The sequence below is a fragment of the Schistocerca cancellata genome, chromosome 4, assembly GCF_023864275.1.
Source record: "Schistocerca cancellata isolate TAMUIC-IGC-003103 chromosome 4, iqSchCanc2.1, whole genome shotgun sequence".
Taxonomy (NCBI): domain Eukaryota; kingdom Metazoa; phylum Arthropoda; class Insecta; order Orthoptera; family Acrididae; genus Schistocerca; species Schistocerca cancellata.
Genome location: NC_064629.1, coordinates 49,489,094 through 49,513,771, shown reverse-complemented (window position 1 = coordinate 49,513,771; position 24,678 = coordinate 49,489,094). Strand labels below are relative to the sequence as shown.

Sequence of the window (24,678 nt, the reverse complement as noted above, 5' to 3'; positions counted from 1 at the left end):
AATAATGTAACTTTAATTCCCTTGTAAGTAAATAAAACATGGATGTACCCCGTCTGTCCACAAACTGCGAGACTCATTTTATTACTGACGTGGACGGCTGCGTCGATTTAAATGAAAAACACAACGCGGACAATTCTTTTCTGAAAAAAAATCGTCACAGGTGACGAGATTTGGTGTTATCAATTCAAACCTTAAAAAAACGACGAACTGTAGAGATTCACGTGACGCGCGTATTGAACAACATCCCAAAGAATGACTTTTCTGGCCGTTTCACGTGGTTGCCTGAAAGTTCTGTGTGTGGTACTCAAGTGGAGGAAACTGAGTAGAGCACACGAACCATTCAAACCACCATCTCAACGTTTCTCTATTTTCCGGTTGATGGTATTCTCCAATCTGATTATAGAACTTAGTAAGTAGTTTCTGCAAGACTTTTATAAAGTCCATGTCTTGTGTATGTGAAAAATGACAATTTGCACCGCGATTCAGACTCCACGTCAAACTGTACTCTGGCTGGGGATCCGATTTTCAGCCCGAAGGCAGTCCCGTACCATCACCAGCACGATAATGTGTAGTACAGCATTGTGGTGTTCAAATCAACTTTTGGCTCGATGGCAGTTTCACTTTTTAAAAGTAGTCTTATATGTATTTTTATAAACTTCTGATTACCAATATGTTTATCTGCTTCCAGGGTTGTCGTGTTACGTGCACTGCCTACGCCATGTTTCCGGCAGACACCACACGGTAAGTTCCTCAAGATTTGTTTGTATCCACTAAGTGAACTTCATGCATGGTACCAGAGAAAAAAAAGCTTCACATGTCTCATTACAAAACGGTATGCAGTTGGCATCATGATTTTACACTTCCTGTAAAATTTGAAGGATTCCGTACCATTGGTGAAAGATTATAGGGCTCCGTCGACATCGAGGTAATTACAGGAGGAGTCCAGTTTTGACTGCAAAAAGCCGAGGAAGGAAATCGGAGGTGAGCTTGTTTATAAATCTAAATCTGAATTTCAGTAAGAGGGTTTGAAATCCCACTACTCTCCAATATGAGTCCATTGTGCCACCTCGGTCGGATAGTTGAGTAACTTGTCAAAATTGTTAACTTCGTATGATAAAACTGAGAGAAGTACTGACGCAGTTAATACTGTGTATTCATATTCGAGAGTTTCGTCATTCCAGTCGCAGTCAGCTATTAATGATTAAAATTTTCCTTTGGTCGTCTAAATCGTGCGAGACGAATTTCATATACATGGCACCGGACAACGTCAGTCCTGTTCTTTATCGTACTTGATTTTCTTGCATAATACTGGATCTGTTATTTGTGTGACATCTTGCTATTTTCAAAAGCTATGAGCGACAAAGACAGTTTTCTACTCTAAAAATAAACGACAGGATAGAATAAGTCTGTGACAATCAAGGAACAGGGTTCTCACTTGTATGAAATGTAAGATCTTCGTCACACAGTCTCGAATGTACTACGCTAAGACCTGTGGTTGTTGTCGCTTCTTGCTTGTAACATTCCGTATCGGAGACGTCCAAGAGAGTTGCTGCATAGCTTCGGGATATGTGGAGACTTAGTCTCGTGTTTGGCATTTAATATGTCAACCAGAATATTTTTTCCATTCTATGTCCTTTGGCTGAAACTGAGAAAATATAACGAACTTTGGAGGCGCCAGAAATTTGTGTGCTGAAGAATATCATTCATATCCAGTTTTTCTAACACTCGTTTGAACATTAAAACGATAACGTGATCGTGATTCATACACAACACAGGTACGCCGTTGGTTCTTTTGAGAGACCAACATACCGCTTCAACAGAGAGGGAAGATGGACAGGGTCGCTCCTAGTTGCACAGAGAATCAAACTACCCTGTAGGTATTTTGACCATCCACTACAGTAAATTAAAAATATGTTCTTTTGTAGTTAATTATAATTTTAAAACTACGACTTTTGACATGAATGAAAGCCAAAAAAAAATATCTCTATGAAAATTCTAAATTATATTATTATACAGTAAAATCAGATCGTTGTCACATACCAAAAACTTTACCAACATAAAATGCTCCATTCTGAGAGCCTTATTCAGTTTTTTAGCATCATCCCACTTGAAATTCTTAAGCTGGTCTAATTTCTTCCAGTTTTCATTAGCTTACTATACAGTTCTTCCTTAATGGTTCTCCTAAAACGCATTTTACGCGCAAAAGCACTGACGCACAGTTTCAGAGAAAAGTAGGTTTCCGACACAGTGCGTGTCCACAGTATCCGCGCATTATTAGTAGCAGCATCATTTTCTGGGTTATATCTGCTTACCAACCAACTTGATTTGAGCAACTTCCTTTCTTATATGACGAGGAGAATTTCGTTAGCCAAAGTCTATGAAACTATTTGCTGATGGTGGCTTAATGAGCGTTTTTCCCAGCGGCTCGTACGTCATGTCATCGTTACAGAGCCATTTTTCCTTGTACACGGAAGTGACGCCGGCCGCGGTGGTCTAGCGGTTCTGGCGCTGCAGTCCGGAACCGCGGGACTGCTACGGTCGCAGGTTCGAATCCTGCCTCGGGCATGGGTGTGTTGATGTCCTTAGGTTAGTTAGGTTTATGTAGTTCTAAGTTCTAGGGGAGTTATGACCTAAGATGTTGAGTCCCATAGTGCTCAGAGCCATTTGAACCTTTTTGAATAAGTGACGCAATGAGCAATGCAGTATTACTCTATCTTACTAACGACTAGATTAAATCCTCTATACAGTCTCGTGCAAACGCAGTGCTTGCGTAAATGTGCGCACTCCACTCTGAAAAACATAATATCAATTATTATAACATTTATTAAGAAACTGATCAACAGATGCAGGCTACTACGATGTGACACAGCATATTGCTGCAAATGCTCATACAGTCCTGTAAGCAAGACACGGTCAGACTGTCTGCTCGTATCGAATTGTGTAGGCTTACTGGACGTCTCATAAACCCTTATGCCAAATAATCTCCTCATCGGCGTTATAGTGGTACTGATATATGACTGACTCACATCACGCTGCTAACGAGGTAGAAAAGTAAATAAAAAATGTCGCATTTGCTCTCAGCCGTCTAATGTGAAACAATGGAAATATATCTACAAACGTAAAGTAGACATATTTAAGCCTGGTGAGAGTAATAAGGCAGTGTTTTCGCGCTCGTGACTTATGCTCAGTCCATCTCGTGTCGCTTCTGTTTGTTTCTCTTCAGAGTAGCATACCTTAATAGTTGCCTCTGCACGCTCTACTGATAACTGCTCCATTTCAAGCCTCGTATAAGCCGTAGAACTTCGTCAACTGTCGAGGACACTAAAGGCGGCCAAGCATGTAATTGATCGCTTTACGAGCACGCATGCGCCTCCACGCGGCTCCAACGTGCTTGTTTACCAAAAGATTGCCGAGCTCAGGCGACGATTCGCTGGATTTGGCAGACGTTTTGATTGTATCACGAAGGAAAGAGGAAATGTGATATGTGGAGTAAAGAGTGGTTAAAGAAACGAAAATATTATTCCCATATTACCTGCTCGCAGTAGAGGCACTAGGGAACCTGTCTCACAGTACTACTGTTTCTCTTCTCTTCCCCTCCTCCCCCCCCCCCCCCCGCTCTCCCCCATGTAATACCCTGTTGAACACTTTGGGTTGACCTACATTCCTGGAAATTGAAATAAGAACACCGTGAATTCATTGTCCCAGGAAGGGGAAACTTTATTGACACATTCCTGGGGTCAGATACATCACATGATCACACTGACAGAACCACAGGCACATAGACACAGGCAACAGAGCATGCACAATGTCGGCACTAGTACAGTGTATATCCACCTTTCGCAGCAATGCAGGCTGCTATTCTCCCATGGAGACGATCGTACACATGCTGGATGTAGTCCTGTGGAACGGCTTGCCATGCCATTTCCACCTGGCGCCTCAGTTGGACCAGCGTTCGTGCTGGACGTGCAGACCGCGTGAGACGACGCTTCATCCAGTCCCAAACATGCTCAATGGGGGACAGATCCGGAGATCTTGCTGGCCAGGGTAGTTGACTTACACCTTCTAGAGCACGTTGGGTGGCACGGGATACATGCGGACGTGCATTGTCCTGTTGGAACAGCAAGTTCCCTTGCCGGTCTAGGAATGGTAGAACGATGGGTTCGATGACGGTTTGGATGTACCGTGCACTATTCAGTGTCCCCTCGACGATCACCAGTGGTGTACGGCCAGTGTAGGAGATCGCTCCCCACACCATGATGCCGGGTGTTGGCCCTGTGTGCCTCGGTCGTATGCAGTCCTGATTGTGGCTCTCACCTGCACGGCGCCAAACACGCATACGACTATCATTGGCACTAAGGCAGAAGCGACTCTCATCGCTGAAGACGACACGTCTCCATTCGTCCCTCCATTCACGCCTGTCGCGACACCACTGGAGGCGGGCTGCACGATGTTGGGGCGTGAGCGGAAGACGGCCTAACGGTGCGCGGGACCGTAGCCCAGCTTCATGGAGACGGTTGCGAATGGTCCTCGCCTATACCCCAGGAGCAACAGTGTCCCTAATTTGCTGGGAAGTGGCGGTGCGGTCCCCTACGGCACTGCGTAGGATCCTACGGTCTTGGCGTGCATCCGTGCGTCGCTGCGGTCCGGTCTCAGGTCGACGGGCACGTGCACCTTCCGCCGACCACTGGCGACAACATCGATGTACTGTGGAGACCTCACGCCCCACGTGTTGAGCAATTCGGCGGTACGTCCACCCGGCCTCCCGCATGCCCACTATACGCCCTCGCTCAAAGTCCGTCAACTGCACATACGGTTCACGTCCACGCTGTCGCGGCATGCTACCAGTGTTAAAGACTGCAATGGAGCTCCGTATGCCACGGCAAACTGGCTGACACTGACGGCGGCGGTGCACAAATGCTGCGCAGCTAGCGCCATTCGACGGCCAACACCGCGGTTCCTGGTGTGTCCGCTGTGCCGTGCGTGTGATCATTGCTTGTACAGCCCTCTCGCAGTGTCCGGAGCAAGTATGGTGGGTCTGACACACCGGTGTCAATGTGTTCTTTTTTCCATTTCCAGGAGTGTATATTACAGCACGAGCTTTCTACAGAATGTATTTTAACAGGACCGAATAAAAATTAAATCAAATCACTCACGAATGCTTGCACGAGCCTTCCTATTTTTGGTGCACACGATCGATCACGCACGCGATTGAACGCTTGCACAAGCATGCTTCATCAAAATTCTATCAAACTGCTTGTAGAATCCTGCAGCTTTCAGAAATTTGTGGTACACACGCTCAAGCATGCTTGGGCGAGCACGCTTGTGCATGCGTGCTTGTCTAACATGCAGTTACGTGGTTGGCCGCCTTAACGCACGCTAGCGTGATGGCCCTCTTCTCAGCAGATGTCGGTCCGAATCTTGTTGGTGGAACTAATTTTTATGACCATTATTTGACAAGAAAGGTGGGAAGGGTTGGTGGTGTAATGTTTCTGATTATCAGTGCCAGTGCCAATGTCCCGTATTAAATCTCGAGAGTGATTCATGGGGTGACAGTATGTCACTGTTCACCGTAATGTGTCCTTCAGATTGGAGCGTTAAGCTCAGTGATCCCCTTGGTGTTTTCTGGAGGAGTGAGCTGTGTGCTGGTATCAAGATGTACCTTCTCCTTTCCTTCCATTCCACACTCTTCGTACCACTTCATCAAGACCAAGCAAGCATCCGATACAGATATACATTTGACTCTTAATAACATGTCGAAAGGAGACCACGACAACCCAATGGGACTCGGTTCAGCAACGCGCGATTCGGGTGATGTGAGAGTTGGGTATCTACATCTACATTTACACGAATACTCTACAATACACACTAAAGCGCCTGGCAGAGGCTCATAGAACCACTTACAGACTTCTTCTCGACAGTTCGAAGTACGAGGCCGACTTTGACAAGAACACGGTCCTGCTTTCTAAATTATGACTTAAGCTGTCTACTTCCCATTTTCACCTCTTCACACATAACTAGGGTAGCGAGGTAGTATTACTTTATTTTAGTAAATCTTCCTCACAGCTGCTCCATTGTCTACTACCTTTTTTGATGACAACATCTGATTTGCAATTACTTCTATATACATTTTTGGACCGCTGTCTACACACAATAGAAAAAGAGAAATTTTTGCTTGCTCGCCACCGAGGTCATTTGCCCATGAAATCTTAAAAATCCAAGTTGATGTAGGTCGGATATTCCAAACTTCATCAGACTGTGCCCCTTGTTTCTACTATATTAAGTGAAAATACTTGCAAGTAAGAAAGTAATTGATTGCATCATAGCGAAACATTTGATCGTACAGTCATTACGTAGGTGTAAGAATTATGTGTCTAGTTGTTGTTAAAGTTTAGATGTTGCCACAGGGGCAGCCAGAAACGTTAACAGAGTGTAATCAGAAAGAGAAGGAACAATGACGTGACAGTTTAAAAACAGTAGATCCGGAATATGATCCTTTGAAGGGAGCATGAAAGCAAGCATTATGAGCTGTCGACAACGCTGAACTACCAGCAACAGCGGGTTCCGACACCCACCAGGCTGCAAGGGACGTACCACTAACACTGGCTGTAGATTATCTCACAGCTTCCTGCTGTATGTAAACAATAACATCAGGGTCTTTTTGCTTGCAGTCAACTGCGCATGACGTGTAAGTTAGGTTGTGCCAATCTCTCGTCTTTCGAAGTTAAATCGTTTTGTTTCTACAAAGAGCAGTGACACATAACAAAAAATAAACATTACAAGCGAATCATCAACGTAACCGACCTTGTCTCCAAGGAAGAGACCGGTGATTCTCTGCTGCTACGTGACATTCTTAGTATTTTTAAAAAAAGTTGTGAACATCAACATAAGGACAAAATAAGGTGTGAAATCTGTAACAGAGAAAGCTGTACAGACCAAAAATGAATGGAAGAAACATCTTCTGCTTATGTCGGAGGTTAGGATCCTAAAACAAGACTTGTATTATAAACATTCGCGTAGAAAATCAGTGGGAACAAAACGGTGAATCTGAAACAGGTTTACCCCAAACTCTACCCGAAAATCCAGAAGAAGAAAAAGAAGAAGAAGAAGATATTAATGAATTAAAATGTAAAATACGGGGTATTCAAAAAGTCTCTCCGCAGTGCCGTATGATTGTTAGCCGCAGTGAATATACCGAAATGAAACTCAGTGAAATACAAGTTATTAATTTATTGAATATTAATTTTTACTTACAAATTTTCACGTTAAATGTTGAAAGTGTCCCCCCTATTGTTGAATACACAATTCAATTCGCCTAATCATGTTTCCAAACACAAGCTGTAGCAGTTCTTTTGTAACAGAGGCAGTGAAAGTGGATACTGCAGTTTTCGATTCATCGATGGATTTTGGACGGTTTTTATAGAGTTGCTTTCGCCGCACCCTAGAAAAAAAAGTCAGGTGGTGTTAGGTCATACCAAAGTCCCTGTGAAATTATGCGATCACCAAAAATATCAGCAATCAGTGACACTGAAACGCGAGTTGTATGCGCGGTTGTACTATCTTGTTTAAAATAACTGTTCAGTATTTCACTTAACACAAGTTCTCCTTTGAATGGGTGCAGAATATCACTGCAGTATCGTTGTGCGTTTCTTGTTTAGTTGAAAAACCCAGGCAGGCGAACAGTCACACGGCTCGCTCGGCTAACAATCATACGGCACTGCGGAGAGACTTTTAGAACACCCCGTATAAGGTACATTTATGATACCTTCTTATTTAAGTCATTGACCACACACAGGACAGTGCTCGCTGAAATTATTTTCTATAATGCGTGATTTGGAATTACAGTTCTTATCATTATGCACACCGAGAACTTGTAAACTTTCAGTTTTAAATAGCGTAATGGTTAACATCTTTCACTTGGAAACAATTTAAGCATAAATCTAGGAGAGTAGGGAAAACAGAAGCTGAAGCCAGACGCCAGATAAATTTTGGAATATATTTCCAGATAACCGCTGATTCAGTTTTAGTGATCGTAAGATGCTATGACTAAATTAATTACAAGATGGACAGAAATTAAGAAGATATCCATACGAGTCAGAATCTGTAGTCTTCAATATTGGCTGAATGTGAGAAGTTTCTGCACTTGCTACGTTCCAGGATCAGGGGTAAGCTATATCGGCTGATACGTCCGTTACAAGCATAGAACCTCGTAAAAAAAGAAAAGCATTACGTATTTCTGATGATGCACACATCTCCCTAATTATTTTTTCAGCATGGGAAGGACCCAATTTCGATTTCGAAATTGTAATTATCTTCAACGATGCAAAGTGTGAGCGCTATTACATCTCACAAAAGGCGGTGATCACCTGACATCTTCCTGTTCGTTTTTGTAGAAATCCCTTGGCAACATGTTGCAGCAGTTAAATTCCGCCACAAAACTTATTACAGCCGTATTGCACACACTGCGTAGTTACACAGATCGTTTAAAGGCGCTGCAAAGCGAAAACCTTGAAAGGTACAAGCACCATCGCTCGGAATTATTACGAAGTGATTAGAAAGCATTAGCTGTATCCTGTAATCAGTTTGTAGTTACTCCTGCTTTTCGCCTTCAGCGCCTTGATCTTTTCGAAAAGATGAACATCGACATGTGTCGCTAATACGTGCAGCCGGTACACTTGTAGAGCTTGTAAAATCCTCTTTCGTTGGGAAACGCTAGACAAAAAAATTGAACTTGTTAACCCAATATTTTTAATTTGATCCGTCTGTGCAAGCATCCCCTTAAACTGTGAGATGTATTGTGAAGGAGATTTTACTGGCGTATTCAATAGAGATTCTAGTAATATGTGGTAGAAAGGTGTGGATATAACATCTCGCCGGCGTTGAGGTAATTCAAATGTTCAAATGTGTGTGAAATCTTATGAGACTTAACTGCTAAGGTCATCAGTCACTAAGCTTACACATTACTTAACCTAAATTATCCTAAGGACAAGCACACACACCCATGCCCGAGGGAGGACTCGAACCTCCGCCGGGACCAGCCGCACAGTCCATGACTGCAGCGCCTTAGACCTGAGGTAATTAAAGACGGAGCACCTACTCAACTGAGAAGGATGTGGTAAGGAGTCGTCGTAATATGTATAAGGAATCTCAGGATAAAAGTGAAATGATTTAAGAAAACCAAGGAAATTCTGAACCTGGATGGGTGAACAAGGACCGAACACCTGCCTGTCATGTGTGTTAGCCATTGGACTCCTCGCCTCGTTGCGAGTTGACATGAAGGCTTCGTTTCACTGTGACCAGTCAACGACAAAGGGGGCTAGGATTATTTGAAATTTAAGCAGACGAAGTCGGTGAGCTATTTAACTTTTAAGAAGAGCTAACGGCGTCTCACATATTTTTAACAAGCTAGCAAATTATTATGGTTCATGGTGTGAGTTCCTGTAGTCATGTCCTAGTTCATGAACCACGGGCAACGTATGAGTGGCCAAGTAAGTGATCCCGACAGTCGGGATACCAGTTACTTTGGAATAAGGCTGGGCATCTCGGACATATTCTGAGTCGTGGTCACCTTTGTGCTCATACGGCAAAGACTACCAAGTCCACCGGTTAGTCCCTCAGCCGTTAGGGGTAAAATCCAATGGGACTCGGGGCAAGTAAGGCTAGCAACCTGCTTCCCTGGTACTTTAAATATGATGCTGGCAACAATCAGAGCAAAATGCCTCGGACCTTTGGAGGTGACGGAGTCCCACCTCTAACGGACAAACCAGGGACTCCTAAGATACGTCTTGGCAAACAAATGGTAATGAGATGGGGAGCTATTAATATCAATGGGGGCTACTCTGGGAAGAAGGTAGAGCTGGCAGAGGCTGCAAGTAAGAAGGGGATGGACGTTTTAGCTGTTAGTGACATTCGGGTAAGGGGTGAGAAAGAAGAGGAAGTGGGAGAATACAAGGTCTACCTGTCAGGAGTCAAAGCAGGAATAGCACAATGGGGTGTAGGGCTTTACATCAGGAAAGAAATGTAACCCAGCGTAGTTGCAATAAGGTATGTAAACGAACGACTGATGTGGATAGATTTAACAGTGTCTAGCAAGAAAATTAGGATTGTGTCAGTATATTCGCATTGTGAAGGGACAGATCAAGATAAGATGGATAGTTTTTATGAGGCACTCAGTGATGTAGTTGTTAGAGTAAAGGACAAGGACAGTGTTCTGCTCATGGGTGATTTTAACGCCAGGATTGGAAATCGAACAGAAGGGTATGAAAAGGTTATGGGTAAATTTGGAGAGGATATGGAGGCCAACAGGAACGGGAAACAACTCTTGGATTTCTGTGCCAGTATGGGCTTAGTAATCACAAACTCCTTTTTTAAACATAAGAACATTCACTGGTATACTTGGGAAGGCAGGGGAACCAGATCTGTCATTGACTATATAATAACAGATCAGGAATTCAGGAAGGCTGTGAGGGACACACGTGTATTCAGGGGATTCTTTGATGACACTGATCATTATTTAATCTGCAGTGAAATTGGGATTGTGAGGCCGAAAGTGCAGGAGGTCAGGTCCATATGTAGGAGGATAAGAGTGGAGAAACTTCAGGATAAGGAAATCAGGCACAAGTACATAACAGCGATCTCAGAAAGGTACCAGTTAGTTGAATGTAGTCAATTACAGTCATTGGAAAAGGAATGGACAAGGTACAGGGACACAGTACTAGAAGTGGCTAAAGAATGTCTTGGAACAGTAGTGTGTAAAAGTAGGATGAAGCAAACAGCTTGGTTGAATGATACAGTCAAGGCAGCCTGTAAAAGGAAAAAGAAGGCGTATCAAAAATGGCTACATACCAGAACCCAGGTAGATAGAGAAAGTTATGTTGAAGAAAGAAACAAAGCCAAACAGATAATTGCAGCATCCAAGAAGAAATCGTGGGCAGACTTTGGAAACAGGTTGGAGACTATGGGTCAAGCAACTGGAAAACCATTCTGGAGTGTAATTAGCAGTATTCGAAAGGGAGGTAAGAAGGAAATGACAAGTATTTTGGACAGGTCAGGAAAACTGCTGGTGAATCCTGTGGATGCCTTGGGCATGTGGAGGGAATATTTTGAAGAGTTGCTCAATGTAGGTGAAAATGCGATCAGTAATGTTTCAGATTTCGAGGTAGAATGGGATAGGAATGATGATGGAAATAGGATCACATTTGAGGAAGTGGAAAAAATGGTCAATAGATTGCAGTGCAATAAAGCGGCTGGGGTGGATGAAATTAAGTCAGAACTCATCAAATACAGTGGAATGTCAGGTTTTAAATGGCTACACAGGATAACTGAAATGGCCTGGGAGTCGGGACAGGTTCCATCAGACTGGACAAAAGCAGTAATCACACCAATCTTTAAACATGGAAACAGAAAAGATTGTAACAACTACAGAGGTATCTCTTTAATCAGCGTTGTGGGTAAAATCTTCGCAGGTATTGTTGAAAGGAAAGTGCGAGTATTAGTTGAGAACCAATTGGATGAAAATCAGTGTGGGTTTAGGCCTCTTAGAGGTTGTCAGGACCAGATCTTTAGCTTACGGCAAATAATGGAGAAGTGTTATGAGTGGAACAGGGAATTGTATCTATGCTTTATAGATCTAGAAAAGGCATATGACCGGGTTCCTAGGGGGAAGTTATTGTCTGTTCTACAAGATTATGGAATAGGAGGCAAACTTTTGCAAGCAATTAAAGGTCTTTACATGGATAGTCAGGCAGCAGTTAGAGTTGACGGTAAATTGAGTTCATGGTTCAGAGTAGTTTCAGGGATAAGACAAGGCTGCAACCTGTCTCCACTGTTGTTCATATTATTTATGGATCATATGTTGAAAACAATAGACTGGCTGGGTGAGATTAAGATATGTGAACACAAAATAAGCAGTCTTGCATATGCGGATGACTTAGTTGTGATGGCAGATACGATTGAAAGTTTGCAAATTAATATTTCAGAGCTAGATCAGAAATGTAAGGACTATGGTATGAAGATTAGCATCTCCAAAACGAAAGTAATGTCAGTGGAAAAAAATATAAACAGATTGAGTGCCAAATAGGAGGAACAAAGTTAGAACAGGTGGACGGTTTCAAGTACTTAGGATGTATATTCTCACAGGATGGCAACATAGTGAAAGAACTGGAAGCGAGGTGTAGCAAAGCTAGTGCAGTGATCGCTCAGCTACGATCTACTCTCTTCTGCAAGAAGGAAGTCAGTACCAAGACTAACAAGGGAATGGTCAGACTTGTCATGTCGAAACCTGTGTTGCTTTTTTTACCTCTGTGAGTTAACATTGCAAGAAGTCTGTATGCAGAATTTTAGCTGCTGACATGACCTGGAAGTCTGTAAACAATTTTATGAAGTAAGACATTATTGTCGCATGGTTTCCACGCTTATAACTGCCTCTTGTACAACCCTGACCTCACTCGCTACGTTATACCAACGCCATCTAGGGACAAGGTGGCGTTAGCTACGCGCCGCTCTCTTGCCACAGCGGTGAGAGAGCTGATTCCCCCAGTGAAAGCGATCGTATGATAATTAAACATTCGTTGACAAATATGGCTGATATGTTATCTACGACATTCTTTCCAAATAGCTATGAAATAGACACAAATAAATATACGATTTAGAACACGTCCAAATTTTATTTCTTGTAATTACCGCAAAAATGCGAAACATTGATACAATGTTCAAAGCATAGGTTTTTTGTGCACCAAGAACGTACAAGCAAAGACGACATATGACAGCCCTACGCATCACAGACGTTGTTAAATGTCCGTAGACAAAACTGGGCTGGTGTTAGGAATGAATCAGGCCTAATATCAGCATATTTCGAGGAGTGCCACGCATATTTAATCAAATTCTAAAATCGTGGAGAGGAAAATTGATAATGTACTACTGGTTGCAACTTGAGAATATTGTCACGGTGATAGACAGTAAATTGCAGTGATCAGCACACAATAATTTCTCTGTTAGTTTTCTGTAAAATGCCTTCCACTGGCGGAAAAATTCTCTGTCTAAAGGTTGAATTACGTTGTTCGTGCCTGGTGGAATCTGAAGCATCTCTACTTCTTTGTCAGGGTGGGCTCGAAATACAGCTTTTAATGAATCAGACCTTTTATGACCTGACCACGAATCTAGAAGGAGAAGAGATTTGTTCCCGCAGAACGGAAGAAAAGCATGACGCATGAAAAGTGTAACGTTTTCGTTTCCCATTTTTCCAGACTTCGATGCGTCTACTACAAGACTGTTTGCGTAGAACATTGTTCTTTTGACACGTGGTCCAAAACGTCCAGTTGGTTCTTGAAGTCACACATATATTTTAGGCAGCAATGAACCATCCAGACTAATTACGGGCATTATAGTGTATGAATGGGTGAGTGCAGTCGTGGACTGCGCAATCGCCTCAATATGTTTTTCCCCTTTGAATGACAGTGTTCTTTTCGCACGCATTTCTTTTTGAAAATCTGATTTATCTGCACTGTACACGTACGATTCACTAAAACTAGCGATCTTATTTTTTTACATTCGTAAGAAAAGCTTCTATCATTTCAATTTGTGTCACTTCATTTTCCGACCTGTTTCTCGATACAAATTTTGTTATTTTTCTTGCCACAATTTTATGTGATCTTTTGAAGCGACTAATCCAACTTTGAGAAGCTGTAAATTCTTTAGCGCCTATCGCGTTGGCAATCTCTAACGCCCAATCACGCAAAGTTGTATTGCTCACACCAAATGACTGTTGTCTGGCATCGGTAAATAACTCAAAAAGTCGCTGTTTTTTCTCCGTCGCAATTTCCAGTCGACTATTACGTCGTCGAGCGACTTGCTTTTTCCATCTATACAATTCACGTTCAGAACGGACAAAGCGATACTTGTTTTGAACAGTACTGACACGTAGGCGTTTCTTACCACTTTCATTCAAGCAATACATCACCGCTTTTTCTTTGTCTGATGAGGTAATTGTAGTTGCTGGTGTTACTTTCGGAGATAATTGATGATGGTACGTGGCACTATCACTCGAAGAGTCTCCATGAGTGCAACTTTCGTCGGTGTCTTCGCCGTCTGTAGAGTCACAGTCTGCAATATCGAGTGTTCCAGTTGTTTCTAGCCACATGGTTCAAATGGCTCTGAGCACTATGGGACTTAACATCTGTGGTCATCAGTCCCCTAGAACTTAGAACTACTTAAACCTAACTAACCTAAAGACATCACACACATCCATGCCCGAGGCAGGATTCGAACCTGCGACCGTAGCAGTCCCGCGGTTCCGGACTGAGCGCCGAGAACCGCTAGACCACCGCGGCCGGCTCTAGCCACATGTCTGCGTGTTTTCTGTTGATTGCTTCATTTGCCGTCTGTGGTATATCTCCATGGCAAGCAGGAAAACATTTACAGGGTTCGCCATCACCTATGAGGGGAGATTGAATGTTCACCGTAAAGTGGCTTGCGGAGTATAGATGAACATGTGCAGAACATCTTTCATATCTGTAACCAGTTTCAGGACGGTATGTTTCGAAATACGTACCAGAAATTAAAAGGACGTGCATGCCACAGAAATGAATATTCGTTTCCCCTTTCCACCAAAACCGTGCAGCGATATTCCTCTTTAGTGAACGCCGCGATAAGACGGCCGCACTTGGCGACCATGCGCACAACGCTCGCGACTCGCCATTTCCAGGGGTGGCCAGCCGTCACTGCAAGCGCCAAGCAGGAAACACAGCCATGATCGTGATTCTTTTTTAGGGACTTCCAGTTCATGTCAGCAGCTACAATTTTGCAAACGGACCTTTTGCACAGTTAAATAACAGTGCTAAAAAAATCAAGACATGTTTCGGCATGACAAGTCTGACCATTCCCTTGTAAGTTATCTGTGCACCATTCAATCTTTCGACCAACTTTGTTGTATGGGAGCGAAAGCTGCGTGGATTCAGGTTACCTTTTCAACAAGGTTGAGGTTACGGATATGAAAGTAGCTAGGATGATTGCAGGTACTAGTAGATGGGAACAATGGCAGGAGGGTGTCCACAATGAGGAAATCAAAGAACAACTGGGAATGAACTCTATAGATGTAGCAGTCAGGGCGAACAGGCTTAGATGGTGGGGTCATGTTACACGCATGAGAGAAGCAAGGTTACCCAAGAGACTCATGGATTCAGCAGTAGAGGGTAGGAGGAGTCGGGGCAGACCGAGGAGAAGGTACCTGGATTCGGTTAAGAATGATTTTGAAGTAATAGGTATAACATCAGAAGAGGCACCAATGTTAGCACTGAATAGGGGATCATGGAGGAACTGTATAAGGGGGGCTATGCTCCAGACTGAACGCTGAAAGGCATAATCAGTCTTAAATGATGATGATGATGATGATAGCAAATTAAGCACGTGAGATCATTAAAATATATGGGTGAACTCTGCACGTTAACAGATGGCACAATTTGGTTTAAGATACCGGTACTGTACTTGCATTCAGAAGGACTGGGGCTGATAACCATGTCCGATCATACAGACTTAGGTTTTCCGTGGTTTCTCTGAATTGGTTAATTGCCGGTCCATTTCTTTCCTACCCTCCCCCAGTCTGATGAACTTGTGCTCCATCGGTAATGACCCCGTCCTCTACAAGTTGCTAAACCCTATTCTTCCTTCCTTTCTTCTCTCAGTTTCACTGCGCCAACCGTCCTCCTATTTCTGAATACGAAATTGCCTGCTATGAGCAGGTGAGACATTCGAATTTCAGCACCGTTGGTGCACAAATGATAGTTTTAGACAAATGCTACTGTGGTAGCAATAGACTTATCTTCGGAAGAGCAACTGCTGTTTTTTCGATTTTTCACTAGAGTATGAAAATAAGTGTAAATGAAGAATTCGGTTTATTGTACCTAAAAACATAATGATTAATGTGAAAACTCTTAAAGCAACTTTATTAACATTTTACATCTTTATTCTTCATGTCTACATATTTATTCCACAACATCGTCACCTCGTGACGAGCACATGTCTCCCAACGAGAGGCCAGTTTGTTGATAGCGTCACTGTAGAATGTTTGACTTTGTTGGCGGAGCCGCAACCTCACCTCTGCTTCATCACTATCAAAATGAAGTTCTCGAAGGTGGTCTTTATATTTTGGAAACAGGTAAAAATCGGATGGGGCTAAGTCGGGACTGTATGGAGAATGAACGATGACAATGAACACAAGGTTACAACTCGGAGCTTTCTAGTGGCAGAGGGGTGCAACTTGCATCAGCGAAGCGGCACTGTTGACTGTGTGATATGAATGGCATGTAATACCTCAACCGGTACTGAGAACAGAATAAAAAATTCGGAGGAATTACTTTTTAGCACGCCCTCCTAGTTCTCCTGCAGTTATGTGCCTACGTTCCACTTTATTTTCATCGCGTTTGTAGTCTGTCTGCAGTTGTATGCTAATTTCATGTGTGCTTGTGGGATGTACTGAGGTATCGCAGTGTTTTACTAGTGGAAAGATAATCCCAACAGAAGAAACTGCGTGATTTTGAGTAAGATTCTACGCAATTTTCTTAATGACTGGTACAGAATTTAGCTTTCAAAAGACGGAGAGAAGTGGAAACAAAGACCCGCCTGACCTCCGGATAACTCGATTCTGCTCTTAGGAAGTATCGTAGTGTATCTGACATTTGTCGAGGGTCACAGCGGCATTGCAAAATGCAGTATTATACTTAGATTATGTCTCTCATCATTTTATCACAAGGTTTACCGACAACAGTCTTTGCTCCCTGCTAAGTGACATAATGACTTCATTGAGTTGTCTATGAGTCCGATGGAATAAACAGAACATTATGCCTAATAAATACCGGGTGCAATATTTTTATGCTTCCTTTGTTTATTCGGAACCAATGTAAAACATACGCAATGAACATTTCATAGAAATGTTACAGAATTTATTTAACAGTGCGGCGTCCCTATTACAGTGATGACCTATGCTTTTACATCGCATGTTGCTTAATTAAAATGTCAAATTGACCAGTAGTTACGTAGCACCCCCACTGCAGTTGTATGCTTTATTATGTTGTAACGCTTCTGAAGACTGCAACACTTGGAAATAATGTCCCGAGTAAGTCCAAGAGTATACCGCGGTAAGTGGTTACTACTGCACACGTGGGCTCATTGGCGTTCTCCTCTTGTGTAATGGGAGGAGATAGTGTTACGGCAAGCTCAGTCTCTTTCATACACTGCGTCGAATTCCGTTTTCTAGAAACCACAAACGATTCGGACTGGGATGGGCACATAAATGCTGTCGTGGCATGCAGAGTGGTTAAACGAGGAGTTTTCGGAGGAGTCTTTGCCTCCACCTGTCCTACTGCGATGGTAGCACAGGTGTTAAGCGCTACCGCGGTGCCCTCTGTATGGTAACGACATGGGAGCCCGATGTCAAGAGTGATGATTTAGGACAACATTGGAAATACAACACGCGATCTCGACTTCGACGTATTGAGTAAAATAACCGCTACAATTGAGAGGTTTCACAGCTCGAGTTACTGCCCCCTTTTCCACATGCCATATTTAGGCAATCCAATACTTGGCGGCGTGTGGTACGAAATGTATAAACATTCTTAAGGTACCAAAGGTACTCTTGCTCCTTTTTACTCCTTGCTCCTGAAATTCCGCCAACACTACATGTCTTATATGCAGCTGGCTCCTCCAAACTTGTCTATCGCGGTCCTCCAGAAATGAAGCATTTTATATTTTCCGACTCGTATACAAACAGCATGGAGGAAGATTCCATAAAATATATTTGAGCCATCTTCTGCTCCACACCGCAACAGTTACAGACTTTAATTGCGGCACATTGTGGATTCATATCAAGTTCTCAGAGCCAGAGACAAAACATGCGAGTCTCAATCATATATGTATTACCTTGTACCTAATTTGGGTGATGAAGTTCATTTCACTCATATATATCCTTTTTGGTATTGGAATGCTCACTTTAGTGTATTATTTTGCTGTTGTACTCCCGAGCCTGTTGAGTTTGCGTGGCTTATATTGTAGCATTTTGTTTTGCAGAGCAACCTGACGACGGCGGAGCAACTGACAGAGATGGCAGAGAGGTTTGGAGCCACGAAGTTCGACGAGCTCGGCACATCAGACGAGAGTTCCGAGGCGCCGCTCCCTAGTCGGAAAGTCAAACGGCTGGCTTCTGCTGAAGACGAATCAGATTCAGATGTTTACCAAGGTTGGACCTTCCATACTTCTTAGAACACGCTCTCCCCAAGCTCAGGGCGGCCAGTGCTTCACGTAACACCACAATCACAAACGATCGAACAGTTCAATATAACTTTCTTCGATTGATGCGAATACAGAGCTGAAACACATATACGCGAACGTATTATTTCTGGTGCTACTCTATTGCCATTTGTACATTATTATCTGTCATAATTAAGAAAGGGAGATTATAATTTACTGCCTAGCCGATGAAGAAATCATTAGGGACGAATAGGGGTTGGAACTCCATCGTACTCTTTGAAAGGAACAATGCCGGTATTTTCCTTAACCAATCTACAGAAATCCCAGAAAACCTAAATCTGGAACACCGTTCGGGGAGTTGAAGCGCCGTCCTCGCGAATGCGAGTCCAGTCTCACCACTGCGCCGCCTCGATCACTGTCTTATCACAATTCTGCTACTAAAATGTAGTCACGTGATATTTGGACTATAGTTGTGAGAAGGGTTTCAAGTAATCGGTGTCTAAAGGAAGTCATAAACTTCCACAAAGCTCACACATTCGTTTGCTCTCAGTTTTGTGTTGTATAACGCCTGTTTTATTTGAGAGAGTTTGGGCTCAAAAATATTGAGAGTTTCGTAACGAACCTGATTCTCTCTGAATGCCTCTTAACCAGCCCGGAAGAACAAAATTCAGTATATAAACGATAAACAATGCACGTTCTCGACTGCTGACACGGAAAAGTTTGCAATAATGGCGTTCTAATTATTTGTCTGAACAGAATGGCGCAGACGGCCTTCCCGGAGACCGAAGCAGTAATTTATTTGTGATTTGGCAGTTTCTTAATTCGTTGCGCCACAGTCATCATTGCTGAGAAAGTAGAAACCGGTAATTAGAAATTCTGATGTAAGACTCAAGCACAGATAAAAAGTCCAGATTTTTTACAAAAAATACCTATTCTTAACAGTGTAGAAAAGTGTCTGTTGGAATGAATAGTGTACCGCAACCGTGAAGGAGCCCCTGGATTGCTACACCAAATACTAAACTGCTTCTGATTACATCGTGCGGCCTTCAGTAACATAAAACACGCCGACAAGTTCACTTGAAGCATTGGTGGCAAGCGGACACGTGTAAATAGCATCTCGTAGCGAACATGGGTACAGAAGATTGTGGTCGGGCGTGTACCACCTCTTACCACAAAATAGGATGAGGAGAAATTAAGCCATATGCCTCTGTTCAAAGACGTAATTCAGTTTTTACTGGAAATGGCATTTACCTTACGATCTCACCTGAAATAAACAAAGAAACTTGTGACTATATGGAGAGAGTTCCACATGTAGGAATATTTCGCAAAGAGAACTGTTGTCGACAAATAGTAGGAAACGTTCCAATGTTGCTCCGTTTTTCATATCATTAGGAAGATGCTGCAGAGGGAGTCTGTAAATATCTTAACAAAAGGTTACACACGAGGAGATAGCTGCTGCAATCCATCTATGAAGCACTAGGATATAGAGTACAAGACGAGATTATAAAAAAAAATGTTAATAAGAGGTCACTACTATTGGAACTGTTGTCAGATTAGTGTTTTATTAACGCAATCGTAATTGTGTGATACATTCATCAACCTGAAATTACCCTTCTGCTCTATAAAATTAACAGTAATAGCAGCACTCGGTCGCAAAAAAGGAGTCCATTGACCCAAGTTTCGGCACTTCTATGAGTGCCTTCATCAGAAATAAAACACTGAAATTGGCCAGTAACATTACTATAAAATTATAGGAAAGAAAAAAATTAAGTGTAAGTAGAAGCTAGAAGTACAAAAAGGAAACAGTATTTACGTGTCACGTATTAAACTAAAAATCAAGCGATAAAGTTTTGGTCACAAAATTTGTAAAACAGAATACATAAAGGCAAGCCACTATGGACTGTTCACATGCGTCGAGCTACAGTAGCGTCAGACTGAGGTGCCCGCGTTAGCAATTGCGGGCAGGTGAACATTACACCAAGAGTGCAATCTAGTAACCTCAAATACAAACAGGCTACTTAACATTCAAAATGTAGACACACGAATGTTAACGATGAATATTATTTTCTACATGAAGTAACAGGCAAACATTTTATCTGGCAACAGCAAACACGGTAATAAATTGTCTACACGACAGCTTATAAATACAGTTTAAAGGTTGAAAACGCCATTTTAGAGTGAGTTAAAAAACTCAGAGAGCAGAAAAGAATGGTACAACATGAAGTGCAGTAATATAATATTTTAAAAAACCAGAGAATTATTAGTCGACTTAGGCAAAAAAATATTTCAGTAACTGCACGAGGGAACACGAAATCAAATATCAAGTACCGGCTTTATACGACTGACGAAGCTTTTATTACGTTATTGTAGATGCTCATTAAGAATGAGACCATCATTAATATTTAAAAATTTATAATTCTTCGAGAACATCTAATCTACGGCCTTTCTTCTCGGAGTACAAAATGCTGATATCGTGAACAGCTTTGGGTGCGTGACCTGTAATCAGAAGGTGGTCGGAAAAATACGAATTCTGGGTGCTTGTACCATTTATTCTTAAAAGATGTTCTTTGTATCTGACTGTAAAGGCACGTCCTGTTTGTCCTATGTAGTAAGAAGAGCAAGTGTCGCAAAAAATCTTATGCACAACAGAGTTTTTCAAAGGGGAACAGGTCGATTTTAAATTGTGAATGAATTTTTTTAATACTACTATTGGTTGAAAACGCGACATTACAGCTGAATTTATTATGAAGAAGGCGTTGAATCTGATAGGAGATGGGCCCCAGGAAAGAAATAGAGAAGAAGTTCTTCTTTTGGTTGGACTCAATGATAGAGGTACCGGGTGTAGTGACTCTTTCAACAGTTTTCTTTTTAAGGATGTCGTAAACTATGGTAAGTTCGTAAAAAAAAGAAAAAGAAAAACAAGAACTTCTGCTCTATAATTAATATCTTGTGTAGCAATACCGAAGTGTTACACTGAAAAACGAATATTAGATTGAGTTAAAGATTATACTATGTGTGTCGTCATTATTTTCAATTGAACACACAGCAAGCATTAGTATCAAGTTTGTGAACTATGTGGAAGTCGTGAATAATTAATATGTCAAAACTTTGATTGCCAGAAAATGCTATCCTATAAACAGAACAGGAAATGTGCAGTGTAGCTACAGGATTAATCTTCTTGAATAAAGGAATATTACTCCATTGTGGTGCTTCCTCTGAACTTACGACACGCTATGGCCAGATGTCTATCTTCAAGCTTTTATCACGTTTAATGCTGCAAGAAATGCAGATACTTTTCATCGATTTTAATAGGCGAATTATTTATTTACAGCGTCAAGAACCATTTGCTGCACCCGAAGAGCCACAACTTCTTATCTTGCCACTCGTCATGTGATGTGGAAGCTTCTTCTTGCCATAGCACCTTTTGTTTTCTCCAGCCATCTTTTTCTGGGTCTGCCTCGTTTCTTCCTTTTCGCAGGGATCTATTTCCAAGTTATATGTAGCAGTCTCTCCCCTGGTAATCATCTCATGAGGCCATTCCATGATAACTCCTTCTTCTCTACAGCATAGCAAAGGATTTTTCAGATTTCTCTTTACTTCCGTCATCCTATTCTTATCTTGTAAAATCACTTAGCAGAATTGTTTCAAAAAATTTCTATGCGGCTTATTCTCGATTTTAAATTTTTTATCAGGAACCCATACTTCTGATCCGTAAATGGCAGTGCTCTACACTTAAACTGTTTCCTCACCAAATATTTATTACCTTCTTAATCTTCAATTAGGACACATCGTCGTGTGCAGACAATAAATAAAGAGTATGTCTTCCTCCAAGTTGGCATCCATTTCACTACATTTTCTAAACCATTCTTTCAATAATATATATTTTGAATAATGTTGGCCCAAGACATCAACCGTATGTAAGGCTCTTATTTACAACGAAATAATAAGAAAACACAGTCTTAACTATACTCACGTCATCTAACCGGTTAGCATCCGTATTAATTGTCGTTTGCACCACAGCTAGTAGATGGTGAGCAGTCCCCAAGGACAGCTAGACACATCGCCTGCTGCGTTTCCCACAGTTGATGAAGTATATGTAGCACATGATTTTTTGGAGGGTTCACATAGATACTCACTTGTGTTAGGAACCGAGAAACGAGCACTTCCAGCCATTTTTCATCCAAGGCCTATTAGCATGGAGAGAGATCCTGTTCTTCAGAGAGAATGTGTTGTGGATGAGTGAATGTGATCTATGAGGATGAATTCATAACCAAGTTAGTCAAGACAGTTTTCCATACGAATTAATGATTCTAGAGAATGCTGCATGGTAGTTTTGCCGATTCTGGGACAGTCTGCATTGTTGCCAGATCTCCCCTCTGCCAACAACTTTCTCCCTCGATTTCCCCACCCGCACTCCACCCTTCTCCCTCGATTTCCCCACCCACACTCCACTAGGCCACTAAGCCTATTCAAGGGCAGTTATCCTATTAGTTGATGATAATGGGACAGCCTGCATGATTGCCACATTTCCCCAAGATAGCACAAGGTCAAAGGTTCACAAAGATGGCTGCCCAAGATGACTACCTTTGAGGATTGTCCTATATGTTCACCAAAATGGCTATTACTATGATGCCACAGTGGACATAGTCCTATGTAAGAACGGCTGGAAATTAAAAAGAAATCCAAGTTAGATAGCTTATTTATTGGTTTTATATTGTATGGTCCATTTATTTAAACATTTAGGTATGTTTTGGTGCAGTTTAACAGCCTCATCTTTTAACAACATGTATGTAGTAGTATATTTAATTATTGGGACATTATATACGCACTGCAAGTAGTAAGGTCCATCCATTGAAGAATGTAGAAATATTCATTATTGCAGCGATTTTATGCACTCGTGTAGTAGCGCAACAATTTTTTGTCTGCTGCCTAGAGATACTTGACGCGACCACAGCGGCCATGAGAGAGCGAAAGCGCTGTCCAGATAGCCTGCAGGCGTAGTACATGCCTCTTCCATCCGTCGCGAAAAGAAGGTCTGCTACCACTATCTCCCCCAGACGCCCACCGTCCATGACCGCTTATACCCCAAGCGTCTGCAGAACGTCCACCCAGAATCTGATCCTCCCACACCCTGTTCCTGCAGAATCGATGTATGATTTATTTTATGGCGGTAAGAAAAGAGGGTTGCTATTCTTTCAACTACCCAGTTTCAACTACTTTCCAAGGCCAACCATTTATCCACTTTCAACTACTTTGCAATATCACCATCCAAAGGCACATGAAGATTAGCATAAACAAGAGACTTTTTTTTTAGGATTTTTACACAATAGCAATCAAGCAAACAAATATTCTTATACGAGATCTTTAATAAGTTTTGCATATACATTTACACACAGAAAACAACTCTTCCTATATTTGTGTTTGTTGTGAATACAACAAGATCCATCTTAATTTCTTATTTAAAATTTAAATCTACGTCCAAATCATCTAATTCATTTTCCAGCCAGTTAAGTGACAAATACAGATTAGATATCTTCTCTAATTCTAATATCATTCTGATTGTTTTCCCATGAACTATCTCTTTTATGGCTTTAACAATTAGCTCCGTTCCTTCTCACAATTCTTCTAACCGAGACCATTCAGGGATTTTAATTTTGCTGTTTATTTTCTGTGTTACACTACTGCTAAAGCATTCCACATCTTCTGGGTTTACGCTACCAACACTTCTTCTCCACAGTCTTGCGGAATTTCCACATATCATTTTAAATTTACAATTTTAACCGATGAATGTTTGATAAATGTTGTTGTACAATCAGTTTTAAACTCTGCAAATGGTTTTTCTGTCGCTAGTTGCACAATGTCCAGTCCACCACATTTAGATACAATGTAGCCATCCTTTTAAGCAGATCCAAATGGGAATGGATGTTTGTAAACAGATTTTTTTGTGTATCATTTAATATAGCGAACTTCAACGGATCCTTTGGCTTCTGCAAATCCTCCAATATCTGACTACCTCCCAGCGCTATTTACAGTAAATGCTATCTTGTATTCCACATTCGTATCCAGATGTTCACATGCACTGTGTTTAAAGCAATATATAAGCCTTGCTCGTACATTTGCAATGACTTCCTGTTTTTCCCATAGTAGTTTATATTCTTCTCTTATACCACTTGTTTTCGTCATATACTACAGTTTCATTGCATAATAGATTACTTGCACTTAAATGAGTAATTTCTTTAATAGGGAATGGTTTAAGTGTGTTCAGTACATTTGTTTGTTTTTTCCTTAAGATCTCTGGAATAACATTATTTGTGAGGATGAATCCTAAATTGGCAATATCTATATTTGACGGTATTCTAGAAAACAATGTCCTGGATTGAGAAAAACATATTTTTCCAGCTTTAACATAACACTTCTGTACAATACACATGTCGTCACTGTTGG

The 24,678-nt window shown here is 41.8% G+C and overlaps 1 protein-coding gene across 1 annotated transcript in view; it reads left to right on the top strand.

Annotated features, from left to right (window-relative positions):
- Positions 1–24,678, top strand: part of LOC126183379 (mucin-17-like) — a 269,856-nt gene that overhangs the window by 223,481 nt on the left and 21,697 nt on the right. The window contains exons 3-4 of the mRNA XM_049925312.1: positions 689–741; positions 18,055–18,223. Of these exons, the coding sequence (XP_049781269.1) occupies positions 689–741; positions 18,055–18,223 (222 nt within the window). The remainder of the gene's footprint in view (positions 1–688; positions 742–18,054; positions 18,224–24,678) is intronic.